At 41.9% G+C, this 14,597-nt stretch overlaps 1 protein-coding gene across 2 annotated transcripts in view; it reads left to right on the top strand.

Annotated features, from left to right (window-relative positions):
* OSTN (osteocrin) overlaps positions 1-14,597 on the top strand; it is an 81,566-nt gene that overhangs the window by 44,295 nt on the left and 22,674 nt on the right. The window contains exons 1-4 of one of the 2 annotated variants that reach the window (XM_021536805.4): positions 278-425; positions 7,294-7,392; positions 10,158-10,375; positions 14,432-14,528. In XM_021536805.4, coding sequence (XP_021392480.3) covers positions 414-425; positions 7,294-7,392; positions 10,158-10,375; positions 14,432-14,516 — 414 coding nt within the window. In that variant the 5' untranslated portion in view covers positions 278-413 and the 3' untranslated portion in view covers positions 14,517-14,528. Of the gene's footprint in view, positions 1-277; positions 426-7,293; positions 7,393-10,157; positions 10,376-14,431; positions 14,529-14,597 lie in introns of those variants that run through there. The other variant, XM_085587797.1, reaches the window with a different exon arrangement.

Raw genomic sequence — 14,597 nt, 5'->3', positions numbered from 1 at the left:
CCAGTAATGACTCAGGACATCGTGTTTCTGTACTGCAGTTTACAAAAGTGAGAGTTTAGATGCTGCTGAAAATCTTTCTACACTCACGGCTGTCTGAATCTTGAAATTAAATGAAAATAAAGAAAAAAAACCCCAAACTAACCCCTAGACCTTTAATTACAACCTAATCATTTTGATCACAGCAATAAATATATCAAATGTGAGGCAAATACGTGTGTGAGAGTGCAGGACAGAGAAAGGTTTAGGGCAAGGATCAGTGGAAAATCTTTAGAAATGATGTAAGAGAAAGCAAAGGCAGTGATTGGAGTTTGTAGCCTACACCAGACACTATAAAAACTCTGAAAGAAAGCTGAACATTAAGGATAAGTTAGGAGGAAGAACATAGCAGGACCATTAAGGCTGGAATTGCTTGCATGCAATGCAAGGTAAGGAGTGAGGGCAGAATGTGCTGGGGATGTTTTGTGTCTTCTGCTGTCTTTACAGATGCAGTTTCCCTTCTGTGTTTTCCTCTTTTTGATGTTTTCTTTTGTTTTTTCTTTTATTTTTCTTTATTTTTTAATTAACAGACATGCAAAAGACATAAAGATGCCCAGATCTTTTGGGAAAAGCACAAGTACTTTTTCCAGTACTTTTTACTTTGGAATTAAGATAATAAGGTTCCTGTCACCTAGGATTTTAGGTAGTAAGACAGAGCTACAAATATTCAGTGGAAGCTTATTTCCCTCAGTTAATCAGCCAATATTTTAAAAGAATGTGTCAGTGCATTTTGCAGCACTGACAAATTACTTTTATGCTGTTGCAGTGCTTTGCAGTAAACTGCTGTCTGTTTATATTGTTATGGATTTTCCTTTTGTGTAAGTTATTGTCAAATGCATATTACCTCTTAAAATAAGCTAAAGACCTGTGACAGATTAATTCTTTTGCATTACTAAATATCAAATGTGGTAGACAAATTTGCTACATCTAATATATTGGAAAACATGAGATAAATTATTTAGGAAAAGTCTATAATTTATAGATCTGTGAAAGGGTTTTGCTATATCCCATATTAGACAAATGTTGATCCAGATTCTGCTGCATTCCTGCAATAATAGAATAACTGCAAAAACATTCCTACACTAACAGAGTAATTATAATTGTCCAGTGATCTGGCTAATTCAGTTTTGTATCCCTGTAACTGAAGGCAGACTCTTATTCTGTGATAGTAATTGTAATTTCTCCATTCTGAGTTCAAAACTATTTCACTGGGCTTTTTTTTTCCTCCCACACTGAAGTTTTACAAGTGAATACATGCAAATAACGTTTGGTTTAGATGTCCAGAGGCTACAATAAAGTTCAGAATCCACTAATTTTTGAAGCAGTAGCATGCAGTGCCCTTAACTCTCCTTACTTGGTCTTTCAGTTTGCAGTGATTGTTTTCTCATGGGGAGTGCAGAGCTGAAACCCGAGGAGCTGAGAGGACATTTTGTGCCTCTGCCCACTGCTTAACTCAAGAAACTTATTATTGCATTTATCTGTCTCTGCTCACTTGTATTCAAAATGCAGTTCAACATACTTCTCCTGTAAAATACTTTGAACATTATGAGGAATAACAGGCAAAAACCCCCAGTTCAAACCAAGCAAATCCATGCTGTAAATTATGAGAAAACTGCAAAATATTTCTGACTGGACCAGGCATTCTTCATTTTTTTATAAATACCTGCCAATCTGATTTTGGCAGTTTAGGACTTGGTTTTCACTCTGTGAATGAATGACAAGTGCCTTTCTGGGCTTCTTGAATAGCCAATTAAAACACACAACAGTGGTAAGAGCTCTGTTGTTCGACCCTGACAAAGATGGCAAGTGCTTCCAGCTTTCCCTCTCTTCTTACCTAACTCACAGAGACGGGTTACTCTCTAATCTACATTTGCAATCCATCTCCTCCAAGACTTTTCTTCTTCAAGTAATACCCTTGATCAGAATGTTTAGGTGTTTTTCGAGTAAATTAGTATCAGTGTTTGAATCTTGTTAAGAAATTCCAATGCCATTCTCATCTCTTAAAAGCTGATCTTGAGGGATATTTTTATTATACTTTAAATTATATCTGTTTTTCTATTGATAACCTATTTTGCTAATATACTCTTTATACCTGGTGTAAAGATCTTCTACTTATCACTTCAATGCTGTCAAAAATATTTTCTAACATAGAAAACCACAATCTATTTCTTGATTTTTCTTGATGGAAAGACTTTTTATTTTTGCTTCTGAAGTTCTGAAGATGGCACTCTAATAAAGAAAAGTGTTTGGCTCTTGTGGTAAAGAAGAAAGAAAGCTGAATGTCAAATTGTTAGGAATGTTGAGAGAAGTTGTCATGTTTAGTCAGTACATATGTAAACAGTGTAGGGTTGAGAGTTGTTGGCAATGAACAATAGTCTAATAACATTTTGTATTCCATTGTACATACCAGGAATACTGCAGCTCACTCGATTATCTTTTGAGGAAATGTGCAAGTAGGTTTTTCCCGCTAAGAGGTATTTTCTTACACTTCATAGCACCCTTCTTTTTTAATAGCCCCTGAGCTTTCAGATGGGCTTCCTCACTTCTGTTTGTCTGCTGCTTCATGTCTCCTACTTTTATGGTATAAATGCAAGTTTGGGGGTTTCAGTTTTTGAAATCTGTTGCTAAAAATGGATTTATTACACAGTGTAATAGTGTATATGTGCAGCCAGCTTTGCAGGATGTCCAACCTGTGTCCTTCCTGCCCATTCTAAAGAAAATTGTCCTCATTTGTCCTGCATGACTATTTGGTTTCATGCCCTGTTTTCAAAGGAAAAGATGAGAACCATGACTGGCTAGTCTTTTCACAAGTGTTTGCCCACCTCTGTCAGTTAATTTGTTCCTGAATCATGCTTGTGTCTGTTCAGCAAAGGTGCCCTGGAAGGGCTGTGTTCATTTATATACTTCTTGAGTTCCTCATGGGAATTAGAGGGTCACCTTTCCATCCTTTCTGCCCATGATGTGAGTGCTGCTCCCACAGATGTTGTGTCCTGGGTGGGCAGGGTCCAGGCAAGCCCTGCAGCGACTAAACCACGACTGAAACCATGACATAAAAATCTGTTTTATCTGAGTACAAGTGATAGGAACTCTGTGTGCTCGAGCATCTTCTGAGCCAAAGCACAGCTGTCAAACAGGAAAAGGTGGTGATATGAGAACATGTCAGGACTGAACACCAGAAATCATGGTACAGGGAATGCACTTATTGAAATGAAGGATTTAGAAATCAATCAACAAATCTTGACTACCTTGAGAAACTTGAAGGAACTTCATTTTCAGGAAGTGGAGCATGCTTGGCCTTGAAATACTGTCTGACAAAAAGTTTCTTTTGGGACACAAAAATACCTAGTTAGTTATCTCAAAATAACTAATCATAAGCCTCTTGCATAAGTCTATGAATTTTAAGTTCTCTCTGGTTCCACTAGATGAAACCTACCTGCCTCTATATATCTATATAGTCATGAAACTGAAAATAGAAGGAAAAATACATTGTAGAAGTTGTCAGTTGTAACAAAATATATAGCATTGTTTTAAAATCTACACTTACTTCAGAAAACACATTATTAATAACATAAAGAGCCTGACACTGGCAGCTTACATTTCATTTTGTCACAAAAGTCCCATGTTTCAATGTGTGGCTTCAGTACCTTTTAGAAAGCAATATATGAGAAATGCTCCATATTTCGTCTATGAGATGACAACAAAAACACCACTCTAACCTATTTTTGAGATCTACTGTTTTTTCTAAGGGTGGGATTTGTTTTGATTTTTATCCTTTTTCCTTGACATTTACATAACTACAAGATGCACCTGAGAAACACAGGGTCCTTCAGCAGTGCTGAAAACACTAGGGCTGGTGGTAGGGGCAGTATTTTTTTGCTTTGTGGTGATATATATGATCAGAGGATACCTTTTACAACTTTTAAAAGTAAGGAAAATCTTTTCCAGCAGGAGCAGGCTTCTTAGAGCTTCACACAAGCCGTTTTTAAGTTGTTCTTTTGGTAAGATAATAATCCATCATAATTTTTTTGGACAAGGTTTATTCCTATTGGGCGTGCAATGCAAGCATAGCGAGGCCAGTGTGAGTACTCAATTTGATTAATCAGCTCAATTAAGATAGGTAGTAGCAGTTAATATTCTACTTTGTGGTGCTGGAGCAGTAACAAAACAGCTCAGGGACTGGCTTGCAGACACAGCTCTGATTTCCCCCAGCTGGCCAGAATCTGCACAGTCCCAGAGACCTTCCTGGCTAGCAGGTGATGAAGGCTCCCCAGTGCTACCCCAGAGTTATCAGAGGAGCACTGGAGGCCAAAGAGGCACTTCCAGGAGCTTCCCAATGCCCGTGGGAAGCGAGCCTTGGCTCTGCACCAGGTAATGTTGGTGGCACCCAGGCAAAACCAGAGGGGCTCTAGGCTTGGCCACGAGGTGCTCATTGCAAGAGCAAGGTCCTCGCTGCAGGTGGCTTGGCCATGTCCCGTGCTGGTGTCCCAGCAAGGAGCAGAGCACAGCCATCAGCACAGACTGGCAGCTGGAGTGAAGGATTGCAGAGCAAGGCGTGATGTCTTGCCTCGGTTCTCTTGCTAACAGGCCAGTAAGAAAAATAAGCCCCTTGTGATTTATGCTTGCAGAGTAATCTCCACAGTAATGTGAAATATCGTGGTTCAAATGGGTAAGAACAATGATGGCTGTTACCATTTTTGACAGGCAATGGGTTTGGAGCTTGGTGATGAATTGCATTCTGTCTGAGGTTTGTTCAGCCCACTTATCTTCAGGATGTCATTCTGGGTTTTGTTTTTTTCTCTGTAAGCAAAACATCTTTTAAGTCTTTTGGTTTGATGTTGGAGACTTAACAGTTTCTGTTTGGTAAAGCGTTTTGCTTTCTTGTGATATTTTCTTGGAAAACAGCTCTGCACCACTTCCTAAGTAAAAGTTTTGTATGTTTATCCTGCTTTGATAAGGTAGAATACTGTTCTTTCTTTTATCTTTAATTTTATTTTAATTGGACCGGCAACAAAGATACCTAATTATATGAGGAATTTTAGTTTTGACACATTTCAAGCTAAAGTATCGCTAAGACACATAAATATGCCTGAATTTCAGACTTGAAATTGCATTTAGAGAAGGGAAAACCATATTTTATGTCAGATAACACAAGACCCTGAGATAATACAGACATGGAATTATAGACCAGTCCCTTGACCTAGCTCTGTGAAGTTGGTGGTGAAGAATTTTCTGGAAGGATACAATTTCAATACAATGACTTTCAAATTCAATTAAGGGTGCATCTTGAAAAGCTTGTCAGAGCTTTGCTTATTCTCCTTCAGGAACAAATACTGTCCAGCCTCTCTTAAAGCCTCTCTTGGAATGTGTCAAGGTAAAATATGGATGGGGTGAAGCAATGGCCAGTGCATGGCTGGGAAAACCCCTTTTTGGCCAGAGGGCTCTGCTTGGCCAGCTGCAACAAATAAGCTCAAGGAGAAATACCAATAGCTTCTTTTAATAACCAAGGTCCTATAACATGGCTGAAGGTGGTCAAACTAAGTCCCAGACTGGCAGAAGAAAGTGTGATTTTAATTGTATTTACATAATCCTCACTGCATTACTAGTTTTGCAATTGTTTTTCTAAATCCAAACTGTTCCACTACAATAACCCTGCCTTTTTCTCCTGCCTTGGTCCCATTGCTTGGTCCCAAATCAGTACAACAGGGTCTTGCTGGACTCAAGTTTTGCTCCCTCTTCAGTCATGACACCACCTCTTTAGCTGCTTATTTCTTTGGGAAGTAGAGCCAAGCTTTAAGTCCTTAAAATTTCCTCTGCTTCTAATTTCACTGGCGTCGAGTTCTGACCAGTTAATCAGATGTCTTTAGTGTTGCAGGTGCCTTACTGTTTATTTTCATTAGTGTACCAGTTGCTATTTTTAGCTCTTTAGTCTTCGGCTTGAATGACTACCAGCATAGATCTTAAACCATAATAAACATATGTTTTTAACCTTGCCATTTATTTTTACATCTCTGTATCCAAATAATCAGGATGTGGTTATCTGTGAAGGTAGTAGACTGCTACTTCAAATTTCAATGCACACCCACATACAAAAATATACATTGTAGAGGGTTCCAGCTTTAAAAACACCCAGGCAGACCTCTGTATTTATGTCAAGCAATGGTTGTTGCTGTGGGGCTGAGTGGTACCAGGTGGTTAGTGCTTTGACTTTATCCTTTGATTCCAGTGAGTGTCTGCCTCACCCCTGCAGAGTGACCAGCAGCTTTCTTCCTAACTGCCCATCCCCTATGGACAATAGTAATAATTATATGTGTGTGTGTGTGTGTGTGTGTGTGTGTGTGTATATTAATAAACTCTTTGTGCTTCTGCTTCTGCCAAGTGGAGAGTCAACAGAGTGGCAGAGTCAGACTTGAATTATACTCTGGGGCATGACCTGGAGACAGAGAAAACAGAAAATTAGCAGGTGCCTTTGGCAAAAGGCCCCAGCCCAGCTCTTCCTAACATCATCTGAAATACTCCCACCTGGAGAACTGAAGGCACATCAGGTTTTAAGATCTGGATCCACACAAGGACTTAAACAATGTAGGCTAAACCCATGTTGAGATAACCAAGCACCTTCCCCATCCTGAGCCTCCCAAAACTCCCTGCATTATTTAAGGGCTTGGTGGGCATCTGCAGTTCTGCAGCTGTGACATGTGGTCAGACCACTCCCAATCTCAGCAACACACCCCTGTGCAAGATTATTGTGAATAATTTTATTGCAGGATGCCACTGGAAGTTGTGGCTCCCACCAGATCGTGTTGGGAACTAGCAAAATGCAGCCTTGCCTTCAAAATACTACTGGAGGGGTGTGTGACTTCTGTCACAGCTTTGAGCACCTCTCCAGCATGTGGGGAGGTCAGGGTCAGCCTGAGCTACAAGCCAAAGTCTCCCTGCTTACAAGTGAGCATGCAGCTCATCTGGTTTTAAGGCAAATTCACATTCCTCACTGCTGTTGCTGCAAGGATGGCACCACTGTGCAGAAAGGAACCAAAAGATTGGCAGGGCTGTGTGGGAAGGAGCAGAGGAGGGAGCTGATTCTGCATGCAAGGGTGAAGAGCATTCAGCTGGCATGATCTTTATGCAGTGACTCTGGCAGATAAAACTTATTAACAGCCATGGGGAGAGTCTCCCTTTGTTTTTACTCATTTAAAACCTGTGGAGCAAGATTCCCCAGGGGATGCAGCTGTGGAATAATTTCTAGATTGTTCTCCTTTGCAGATGCTGCAGTTCCAGCTCGTGGTGGTGCATGTGGCCCTTGTGATTGCCCTGCTGTGGTGGGACTCCAGCTCTGTGCTCCTTGCACAGGCAGCTCCAGAGGTAGGTGAAGGTTTCTGGTTTCTGGTGGTTCTCACATAATTGCTCTTCCTTGGGCATTTTTGGCCACAGAGTGAGGAGGACACTGGAGTACCCAAACACTGTTGGAAGGTGTAGGATCACTATTGACTCTGTCAGGGCCAAGGAGGAGCTACAAGAAGAGAGAGATGCAAATTGCATGGCACTAGGGGAACAGACTGAATGAGGCCTCGCCCAAATCCTCACAGCCTCTCCCGAAACTCCTGGGGATTTCCTGTGTGTTAAAACATTGTCCAGTGGATAGAGGACTTCCTGAAGAGGGGAAGGAGGTGATGGAAGGGGGAAAGCAAACTTCTCTAACACTGAAGGGAAAGTTTAATTCTTCTTCTTACAGACAAATAATGACATGAGAAAGCTGAAGCTTTCAGAAGCCATAAGGAGATTCCCAGGAGAAGACCACCTGCACAAAAATTGCAAATTAAAGGAGATGGACTAGACCAGGAGGGGGAGGGAGCCAAGTCACTTGCCTAAGCTTGCAAAGGAAAGCAGCAGATTAATGGATGAGTTGTCTCCTGTTTCACCCAGGATAATATGTAGGGGTTGCACCTGAAAATACTTCTACTACATTCCCTATGTTTATGTCATCTTGACATAAGGCAGATTTGGCAGAAAAGGTATTTATGTAATGGTTTCATGACATTAAAAAAAAAATAAAGTCAAGTATCTAAAAGTTAACTAAAATTAGCACTGTTTGCCTCTAGGGTTTTTACATAGGCTTTAAGATCAACTTTAAAAATTAGATGGCTACTGAAGAATACTGATGGATCCTGTACCTTCCTCTCTGTCTTCACATAAGCATGACCTGATTCTCCAAAAGTGCTGCAGCAGTTGCTATTCTGGTGCCACAGACACTTGGTATCCTGCCTCCATCAGTGATAGATTTTTGTGAAAAGAATATAAGAACAGAACATCTTTTCAGACTTCTAGATCTAGAGACCTGCACTGGACCAGGGCATGTTTTAGCTGCTGATGGGCCAGAATTTGTCTTTGAACCAGTTTAAAATCTCAGTATCCATGACATTCTTTGCCATTGCATTCCTTTCATCTGTGTTCTGTGTTTAAAAAGTAACTTCTTGTATTTATTTTAAATCCACCATCTGGTGACTTCACTGTGTGGACTGGAAAGCTCTTTCTCTTGAGGAAAAAAATTACTAGTTTTTATTCATTTCATTGCTGTTCCTAAGTTTGCAAACCCTCCACTATACCACCTCCACCCACTCTCATCTCTGCTTATCTGTGAAATTGTACTTTTCAGTGGTTTACAAGAAAAAAGTTGTTTTCTACTTCTGATTATCATTCTAGCTGTCACTTCTTACAATTCCATTATATCTTTTGAAGAAAAAGTAAGTGGAGTTGCAAGGTATTCAACAGCAGAGGCTCTTTTTTCTCTTCTAGTTTCAACTGTTATTGTAGATACTTATCCCCACTAACCAGAATGAAGGGTTCAGTCTTTTTCAAAAGCATCATTCAGTTGCAAACATCTATGAAAGCTTTATAACCCTAAAAGAGAACAGAAAGGACTGTGCTGTGGACTTGAGGCTTACAAAAAGCAGAGTCGGGACAATGTGAGATCCTTTATAAAGGTTTCAACAGTGCTACACCATTGGTGTGATCATTGTGGTCGTGTGCTCCTCCTCATATAAAGGTCACAGTTTTATGCACTCCGTCACTGTCTGCCACCCATCAGTAGTGGGGAACACCCCCACCACAACTGGAGTAGAAAAAGATATTGCATCATCCCTGTGCTGCCTTCCTTCACACGTGTACTGAACCCACCATGTGTGAATAACAGCAGTAGTGCTGTGCTCCTAAAGAGAATAAAACCACTTTGATGGTGTAAGTTGTAATGTTTCTATCTGAGTAAGTTGTAATGTTTCTATCTAATTCTAGGAAGATCAAGTAAACAAGAAAGTGCATTTCCTTCAAAGAGACAACGATCTGAGTTTGCTTGTGTAGAATAACTGCTGCCCTGTAATTTTCTGTCACATGCAAGGCAACTATTTCACTTTGACTTGTTTAATTTCTTTCTCAATAGACCCCAGTATTCTCAGCTATTCTTATAGCAAAATTTGGTTTTGAAATGGTGTTAAGCCTAATGTTGTAATTAAGGTTCAACTCAAGAGCATGTTCTATCCCTTCCTCCTCCCCATGTAGTGTTACTGCATAATTTCTCTGAATGCCAGGGCTGAGCAAGTTTTTTTGGGGGACAGTTTTTGCATAACAATTAATTAATTTGTTAGATATGGATGGAAACTTCTGTAGAAGTTTTCATTACTACTTATTAGCATTCATTTAAAAAACAAAAATCAGTTTCCTGAAAAATATCAGAATGGATATTGGAGTAAGGCAATGGAGATTGCATTTTTCAGAATGATTACATTAGTCAGCTCATGCTATAAATGATGCTAATCACAGTGCTGAGATAGGGATAGTGGGATGGCCTGCAGAAATAAGCTTCGTGAAGTAACAAGTTTTAATATTTCTTGCAATAATAATGAAAGCAAATTCAGTTCTATAAAAAAAATGTCCAGACTTTGATAGCAAAATCTTGTCAATGGAAACAGGACACATTTCAGAGAAGGAATTTAATTTTAAAACATTGTCCCAGTTTCAGTGTCCTTGTAATTCTGTATTCACAGAACTGCTCCTATGACACTGGTTGAATTCTTTTGTTTTCCCCTGGGACTTGAGCAGACAGCAGACTGAAATTTTACTGATTTCTTCTGCAGCCTCTGGAGCCTTCTGCTGCTCTGGGTGTGGGAGACTATCCCATTGCCAGTGAAGAGAAGTCAACCACCAACCTGGCAGCCAAACTGTTCCTTCTTGATGACTTGGTGTCTCTGGAGAACGAGGTGACTGAGACCAAGAAGAAAAGAAGCTTCCCAGGATTTGGTTCCCCCATTGACAGAATTTCTTCATCCTCTGTGGATGCTAAAGGCAAACAGAGGTAAACTCTCAAATGCTCCTGCCAGTGATAAAGTTGGAGGAAGGCTGTTGCTAGGTGCTCTGGACACTGATGGGTTAGCTTTAGCCCCCAGCAGGTTTGCTGGCCAGTTGTGAGGTGCTTCTGATCAGAAGCCTTTCAAACTGTGTGTCATCCTTCAGCTATGATGTGTAACACATGCACTAGTTCATTTATCCCTACAGTGCTGCACAGCTACCAGACAACATTTCAGTGCATGTGATTTTCCAGTAAGTTTCTTTTCACTGGTGTGAACTAACATTCAGTTTAAAACTACATTTCCGATCATGAGCTTTGCTAAAGCAAGAAATGTGCCTGAGGTTCAGAAGCAGAGAGCAGGGCTGGGTGCTCCTGAGGCTGGGATGGAAAGAAGGTGTGGTGGAGTGGATGTTTTGAATACAAAGATGAAGGACACATCATGAAAATGGGCAGGCAGGGAGTAGAACGAGCTTCATGACTTCCATTAGCTTTGGGTAAGTCAGGGTTTAAACAATGCAGCAATGTGTGTTTGAAGATAAACTTGTTTATAACAGGGCTAAAGCAATGAATGATGCTCAATGTGGCTGGGGAGAGACAGAGAGTTTGGGGCACAGCTTTAGGGGCTGTTCCCTGTATCTGAGAGAGCTTGCCTGTCTTGTTCTGCTCTTCTGGTAACTGTCTTCTCTTGGATGGAATCCCTAATGCCACAAAGTATTTAATAACATGCTTAAAGCTTAATCTGAAAATGGAAAGTATTCACGAGAGACAGTCAATATTACAAGTAGTTTTTTCAAACAAAGTTTTGCTATATTTTCTTCTTGTTTTTCCATTTATCCACCCAGTCTGCCACTAGGACTGTTTGGCTGCAGCCAAAAGTGATAAAATACAAAATTCTTAAAACCTTAAGTAGAATTATTCTGTTCTGTCTGCCTCTTCAAGATATCAAAATCAGCTCACTCTTCATTTGCTTTTTAGAATGTTTTTCCTTTCCAGGCAAAGAAAAAATAGGTCATTTTTGAAGCTATACTTTTTGCAAAGGTACATGTTATTCCCAATTTTTCTCAAGTATTTTTGGATAGAAATCTTTCATTCTATATGCAGTACAAGGGAAAAACTAAGCAAAAAATTCCACAAAACAACAGCAAAAAGCAAAACAAACAAAAAATAAAAAGGGAAATGGTGGTGGAAAACAGTTAATCTCTGAATAATGAGCTCATGAAAATGAGTGACACACTGCACAAAATTCCCCCTTTCCCAGCAGCATCAGCAGTTTGCAGTTTTGAGTTGGGATTATCACTTTGGGGGACCTGTTTACCTTTCAAGTTTGGGGTTGAGCCATTTATTAGAACCACCTGAGCTGCTTTGATCACAGCAGTAATAGCTGACATTACCATCAGCATGGACCGCAGATCAGGTGGATGCTATGAAAGAGTAATAAGGCTTTTCATAGAAAAGTACCTTTCGAGAGAGACGGGCAGAGGCTCCTGCACTTGGAGGAGTAAGACCGAGGACTGAGCATCCCGTCACAGGGGCTCAGCCAGCAGATACAGCTCATTTCTCTACGAGCTGAGCCAGTCACCTTTAGAGGCCAGGAAATTAATTTGTGAGAGCTGAAAAACAGATTGAGCCCCACGAAACAATGCAGTGCTTGCAGTGCCTGGCACAAAGCAGAAACTTTTGGAAAAGAGCAGATCAAATGTTAGTGAATTTAACAGCTTGTTCGGACAGCCACTGGTGACAGGAGAGCCCAGACCCGGTCCAGCATCAGCATCGGCTCGTCGCTCTTTGGAAAGCACGGGAAAGCGTGCAGGAGGCAGGAGAGCGAGAGAGAACCACAGGCAGACAGGGAGAAAGAACCTGCGGAGATCCTAGACGAGGCTGTTTTAAGTAGAAAAAGCCACTTTGCCTTTTATTTTAAGTAGAAAAACCACTTTATCCACGGAGACACTGCGGAGGTGCCGGGGCTGCCGTGGCGCGGGGCGGCCGCAAGAGGGGACCTGGGCAGCGCTGCCGCCCGCACGGAGAGCTCCTCATCCTGCTCTGAACACAGAGAATAGCATGTACAGCTCCTCATCCTGCTCTGAACATAGAGAATAGCATGTACAGCTCCTCATCCTGCTCTGAACATGGCATGTACAGCTCCTCATCTGCTCTGAACACAGAGAATGGCATGTACAGCTCCTCATCCTGCTCTGAACATAGAGAATAACATGTACAGCTCCTCATCCTGCTCTGAACATGGCATGTACAGCTCCTCATCCTGCTCTGAACATAGAGAATAGCATGTACAGCTCCTCATCCTGCTCTGAACATGGCATGTACAGCTCCTCATCCTGCTCTGAACATAGAGAATAGCATGTACAGCTCCTCATCCTGCTCTGAACACAGAGAATGGCACTTACAGCTCCTCATCCTGCTCTGAACGTGGCATGTACAGCTCCTCATCCTGCTCTGAACACAGAGAATGGCACTTACAGCTCCTCATCCTGCTCTGAACGTGGCATGTACAGCTCCTCATCCTGCTCTGAACATGGCATGTACAGCTCCTCATCCTGCTCTGAGCACAGGGCATGGCATGTACAGCTCTCAGGGCAGAAACACCGCCCGTCCCCACCTTCGCCATCCACTTCCATTATGGGCAGTTAACTCTCCTTTTCTCCAGGCAGGCTCAGGGTGGCTCTGGCAGCCCAAGCATCCTGCTTGTGCCTCCCCAGCCGCGGGGAAAGCAATGCTTCCCTCGAGGGAACAGGCTGAGCATCCTGGCTTTCCCCCCCTTGCCTCCCCCAGGGCTTGGTGCAGCCTTGCAGGAAGGGACAGGCCAAAGGAAAGGCTCCCCTTCCTCTGTGATGCTCTCTAGCTGCTCCAGCAGGGATGTGGTGCTCTCCTCACACGGGACACAGCACCAATTCCCAAACCCTGAGCTCAGCTGAGCAGCAGCCAGGACAGACCCAGCAGGGTGTGCATGCTGCAGCGATGCAGCCGGCCTGCAGCCCGTGCAGAGCTGCGAGGGAAGGAGCCTGCCCAACGAGCCCAAGGTTCTGGGGGTGTGCACAGCCCCAAAACCCCAGGGTGAGGCAGCTTAACAGTGCTGGTACAAAGTTAGACTCGAGTGCACAATAGCATTCTCTCCTGCTTGTTACTTTGCACTTCCCAACTTACAGAGCAAAATTTATTTTTAGTTGTGTTCTTCAATAAGGACCGATGAAGAATTAATCTTCCAGGGCTTCTCTTGGACTTGCATTTCACTGACAAGTATTTCTGAGGGCAAAAGTTGAGATTATTTTCAGCTGCAGGAATTCTTGCCATTTCCACAACTAATTAAAATAAAACTTCTTCTGGTGGAAAAAAAATGCTCCAAAACTACTTAATTAAGATGGGAAAACTTATTATTTAATATAAAAAGAACAGCAAAAAAATATCGCTGTGTAGAAATTCTTTCACGCATTCCTCATGCCCTCATTCATCAAATTGTCAGGAAATTTACCATATACAGGGAAAAAAATCAACCCCAAAATATTCCCATTTTCAGTCTCATCAAAGAACTACTCCCATACAATTTTGATGAACACTACATTGCCAAAGAACCTATAGAAAAACCCTGTTAGAGCATCTCTGACTCGTCCCCTCTATTACTGTGCAATACTTCCTCCCTCCTTGCTAATCTTAGCCCCAGCTGGCTCTGGAGCTTGCAAAGACCCAGGTAATGGGTCACCTGCAGTACGTGATGCTGTGCAGGAAACAATTCCCCTTTAGAAATGCAGTGTATCACTTTTCTTTTATGAATAGCAGTTAACCCTTGAAGTTAGTTTGCTGCCGAATAAAAATAGGGATAATGGATCAAGCTCAGCCAGTCTGTAAAAGAGCTGCAGCTACAGCCTTTTGTAAGACAAGAGCAGCATCTCATTTTTAAATGCTCACATCTTTGGCTGCTCCTGCACACTGCTCTGTCTGAACAATAAGGTGTTAGTGGCATGAATGCAGGAATCAAAGTAACATCTTGATTATTCATAGATGTCTTTTCCCATTTGTTTCCCTCTCTCTCTGCTCATTTTCCTCATGCAGGAAAGTGCTTGAGCTGCCTAAGAGAAGGTTTGGAGTTCCTCTGGACCGGATTGGAGTGAGCCACCTTGACAACACCAGGGGTTAGCAGTTCCTGCAGGTAAGCCACAGCATCCCAGGTGTGGGCAGGCTTGGAGAACCCAGGTGTTCTCTGTTGCTGGAGGTACTC

This window comes from Lonchura striata, chromosome 9 (assembly GCF_050655825.1).
Source record: "Lonchura striata isolate lonStrDom1 chromosome 9, ASM5065582v1, whole genome shotgun sequence".
Lineage (NCBI taxonomy): Eukaryota > Metazoa > Chordata > Aves > Passeriformes > Estrildidae > Lonchura > Lonchura striata.
The sequence above is the reverse complement of the archived record's forward strand: the minus strand, read 5'-3'. Positions and strand labels throughout refer to the sequence as shown.